The sequence below is a fragment of the Bison bison genome, unplaced genomic scaffold (genome assembly GCF_000754665.1).
Source record: "Bison bison bison isolate TAMUID 2011002044 unplaced genomic scaffold, Bison_UMD1.0 scf7180017854867, whole genome shotgun sequence".
Classification (NCBI taxonomy): domain Eukaryota; kingdom Metazoa; phylum Chordata; class Mammalia; order Artiodactyla; family Bovidae; genus Bison; species Bison bison.
In genome coordinates this window covers 60,641-64,992 of record NW_011485440.1, presented here as the reverse complement: position 1 = coordinate 64,992, position 4,352 = coordinate 60,641, and the positions used below count along the sequence as shown (strand labels likewise).

Below are 4,352 nucleotides of genomic sequence, written 5' to 3'. Positions count from 1 at the left end.
CATTTGGTGGTCATGAGACATTCAGTGTTTGCTGAGTGAATAAAAGTCCTTGTAGATCAGTTTCTCCTGACAGAGCTGCGTGCAGACATCACGTCTGCCACCCTGCAGAGAGAGGAGCCCCGGTCCTGTTCCCGGGGGGCAGCAGCATCAGGAGAGGTGTGACTGTGTCCCCCTCGGACCAGCCCCTCCACCCCCTGGTTCCAGAAGTCTACTACCCCCAAGCGACAGGTGCTGTAACAATCTGGCGTTTTACAGGTGCCCTTGGAAGCTTCACTTGTGGCCATGCGGGGCTGTCTCAGCACCAAAGCCACGCCTGGTGGGCAGCGCAGCCTCTGGGCTGTGGTCCAGGCCTCCAGGGGGCAGGGGAGGAGCCAGGCTGGGAGGAAGGAGGCTTCCTGGTAGAGGTGCTGGCTCCCCGCGGCCAGGCTCTGCTGCCCAGGACCCGGAGGGGCCCAGAGCCTGGATGCAAGCGGGGATGCCTCTCTCTGGCCCTGTGACTCTGGCGGGGTGAGTTCAACTCTCTGAAAATGGGCATCGTGATGGCACTGCTCAGGGGGTGTGAGGACCGGATGAGCTGATGTCTGTCGTGTGCTTAGGCCTCAGTGTGTGGCCCGTGGCAAGGGCAGGAGCTGAGATAGCCACTATCAAGGCTGACCTCGGAGGGAGGAGCCAGCAGGGGGTGGGCAGCGGCCTTTGGGACCCGCATGCGTCCTGCTATGCCTCCATCGTTGAGTTCTGGTGGTCTGGACAATCCAGGCATGACTCTTGGAGTCTTTGGTAGCGTGAGGTCTCCAAAGGCGGGTTCTGGGATCTGTCTGCTAAAGCCACAGTCCCCTCAGCCCCCTCCAACTGCAGGACTCAGTGCAAGATGGGGAGCAAGGAAGGGATGCGCGTTGATGGCTTCTGCCGGCGTCCAGCGCGCACCGAGAGCCTTCTGCACGTGCTCGCTTGGAGTTCTGCCCTCTGGGGACTTGCCTTCCGTGTCATCACTTAACTCCATTCAGTTCTCTGGGATCATGTGGTCCCTGCAGTGTGCCTGGCTCTGCCTGGGGGCGGCTGCACTCAGACCTCTTCTGGAACCTGTGAGCAGATGGCCTAGCTCAGTGTCCATGCGTGAGGTCAGGTCCCTGCGTGCTGGGGGCCTGGGGCGTGTGGAGGGCTTCCCAGCAGAGCGACCGAGCACCTGCCGTATGCCAGGCCTGGGGCGGGAGGTGAGTAGAATCTGGTCTCCGACCCACAAGCTTGGGGCTGAGATTTTGGCTCCAGACTGAGAGCTGTGTGCTGTTTTGCAGCAGGCTGGCTTTTTGGTTTGTTTTGTTTTTAAATGTAAGAAGTTTAATCTGTCACAGTCATGTAGTTCAGTGTTGAAAGGTGCAGAAGTGTGTGCATTGCAAACCCAGCCTGCTTCCCACCTGCTCCGTTCAGCTACCTGGTGCCCTTCCCCAGGCGAACGCTCGTCAATTTCTTCAGTGTTGTTCTTTAACCATTGATGAAAACAGTACAGGTATTTTGTATCTAGCTAAAGAAATGCACATAGATTTTTCCCTTTTTTATTCACTTGTTAGTACCCCTTACACAATACAACATACTTTTTTCACTTAACATTATACCCTGGGCTTGTTCCATATCAGTACATGAAAAGCTTCTTCGTTTCTTTAAAAACAGTTTGTTTAAAGTGGCTTCATAGGGTTCCGTTGAATAGATGTACTTTTTTTTTTTAAATTTATTTACTTTTGATCGGAGGATAATTGCTTTACAGTATCGTGTTGGTTTCTGCCCTATATAGGCGCGAGTCAGCTGTAGGTTATCTGCGTGTCCCCTCCTCTTGAACCTCCCCCTCCCCTCCCACCGCCCACGCCCTTTGGTTGTCCTTCAGCACCGAATGTGAGCTCCCTGCGTCATACAGCAAATGTCCACTGGCTCTCTAATCTCCCATAGGGTCATAGAGACGTACTGTGTTTATTTAACCAGTTTACTGTGGAGCGCTTGCTGTATCCCAGGCCTGGGGTTCAGGTCATTTCTAATGGTTTGCTCGTACTAGTAATATTATGGTGAATGGTCTTTGTGCCCTTTTCTGAACATACGGAATATCTCGAAGGGTAACGGTTGGGTCAAAAGGAATGTCCATTTGTAATTTTGGGAGCTCTTGCCAGGTTGCCCTCCAGGAGGTGATACTGATTTAGGCCCCTCCCCGCGGTGAAAACGCCTGTTTGGCTGTCCTGGCCAGACACAGGTGTTGTTAGGCTCTTTGATCTTGGTCATCATGCTGAGCAGAAATAAATAATACCTCAGTGTGGTTTTAGTTCTGCCTAATATTTTAAAATTGAGTCAGTTGCCAACATTTAAACCTGAGGGTTGGCCCCTTAGGGTGTGTGTTTGTCTTGTCTTGAAGAGCGGGAGGGTCTGTTGCGCTGGGCCTGTGTAGAAACATCCTGGAAGGAGCTGCGTCCTGCCCTCGGGGTCTGGGCTTCTCAGGAGCCCTGTCCCACTGGGTCGTGTGTTTATTTTTGTTTGTTTACTCTTTTTTGCCGGGCTTCTGTGGATTTGAGTTTGCCAGTCCTGAAGCGGGTAAGTTTAAGGGAGAACAGAGATGCTTCCTCTTCTTTTTGGGAATAGCAGAATGGGTTTCGAAGGATAAGGAGAAGTTGGATGGTGGGCTTGCTCGAGAAAGTCTGGTGTGGGTGAGTCTTGCAGAGGGGTTGGAGGTTGGAGGAAAGTAGACCAGCAAGGAAAGATCTCTCGGAGTTCTGGAGCCCGCCTGTCTTGACTGCAGTCGGTGGCCTGACAGTGAAGACCTGGGATGAACAGGTAACAGGGATACACACGGGTTCGTCAGTAGTGAATCATCGTGGGGTGGGATGCGACGTGAGAGGCGTCATGCGCCGTGAATAGCAGGAGACCAACAGGAGACGACTTAAGCCATGAGAAATAGGGAGAGAGGAGTGTCCGCCGTCCGTGGCTGCCCCCACCCCCAGAGAACCTGAGTTAATCCCGTGCGTGTGTGTTTTCCAGAATTTTTCCTCATGCATACATCAGCATACATTACTTTCATTAAAACGTAGCATAGTAAATTGCCTGTCTTGTGCTTCGTTTTTTTCCTCCCACTTTATCGCTTGGATCTCGTCCAGCCAGCGTGTGCATCCCTCCCTCATTCTGTTCATGCTGCAGGTTCAGTGTCCGGGGGTCCGTCTGCCACGGGCACCTGGTTGTCCCCAGCGTTTTGCTCTCTCTGTGTGTTGCTGCTGTGAGCACCCCAGTGCGTTTCCCTTCAGTCACCTTGTACCAATATTTGTGAAAGATGCGTCCAGGGTGGCCTTCTAGGTGAGAGGATATGGGCTTTACATTTGCAGAAGTTGCCACGTTGACGTGACCTTTTTCACTGATACACAGTAGTCCCACCTTCTCTGAGCTTTTGCTTTCTATGGTTGCAGTTAGGCGTGAGGGACCCAAGAATCTTACGTGGAAAGTTTCAGAAATAAATGTATTGTAAGTTTCACGTTGTCTACCCTTCTGAGTCGCGTGATGAGACCGTGTGTCTTGCTGCTCAGTCCTGCCCTGGACTTGAACATCATCGTTTCTCCCGCCTGTCCGGCCTGGTGGCCACTCAGCCCCCTCTGTTACCAGACCGACTGTATCGCAGTGCTTGTGTTCAAATAACCCTTATTTTACTTAAAATGGCCCCAAATAATGATGTTGGCAATATGGATATGTCACAAGGAAGCTGTAAAATGCTTCCTTTAAGTGAAAAGGTGGAAAGTTCTTGACTTTAAAAAAAACCTTATGCTGAGGTTGCTAAGATGTACAGTAAGGCTGAATCTTCTGTTCATGAAATTGTGAAGATGGAAAAAGAAATTCCTGCGAGTTTTCATGACTTCAAACTGCAAAGATTATGGGCACAGGGTATGTGATAAGTACTTAGTTAAGGTGAGAAAGTCATTTAATTCGTACTGTAAGATGTTTTGAGAGAGAGCGCACATTCACATAAATTTTATTGTTTCAATTGTTCTATTATCAGTTACTCTTGTTAATATCTTACTGTGCCTAACTTATAAGTGAAACTTGATCGGCAGGTCTGTTCAGGGAAAGCACAGTGCCTGTGGAGTTTGGAACCACCCTCGGCTTCAGGCACCCACTGGGGGATCTTGGACCGCGTCCCCCATGGATAAGGGGGTAACTGTGGTCTTGCTTCTTCTCCAGACAGTAGCATTCCTGTGGCCAGAGATACTTCAGACTTCAGTGGACTGCTTCCTTCTTTGCATTCTTCTAGATTTTACATTCTCCCAGTTAAAAATTCCCTGTTTCTGGAACAAAGAGCAAGGTTTCCCTTCATGCCTTCCCTTCCATTCCTTCCA

At 50.8% G+C, this 4,352-nt stretch overlaps 1 protein-coding gene across 2 annotated transcripts in view; it reads left to right on the top strand.

Moving 5' to 3' along the window:
- The first annotated feature begins 334 nt into the window (after positions 1 to 334).
- The window catches only part of LOC105001199 (probable phospholipid-transporting ATPase IIA), a 60,574-nt gene continuing 56,556 nt past the window's right edge, over positions 335 to 4,352 (top strand). The window contains exon 1 of one of the 2 annotated variants that reach the window (XM_010857375.1): positions 335 to 507. In XM_010857375.1, the coding sequence (XP_010855677.1) occupies positions 464 to 507 (44 nt within the window). In that variant the 5' untranslated portion in view covers positions 335 to 463. The remainder of the gene's footprint in view (positions 508 to 4,352) is intronic. The other variant, XM_010857380.1, reaches the window with a different exon arrangement.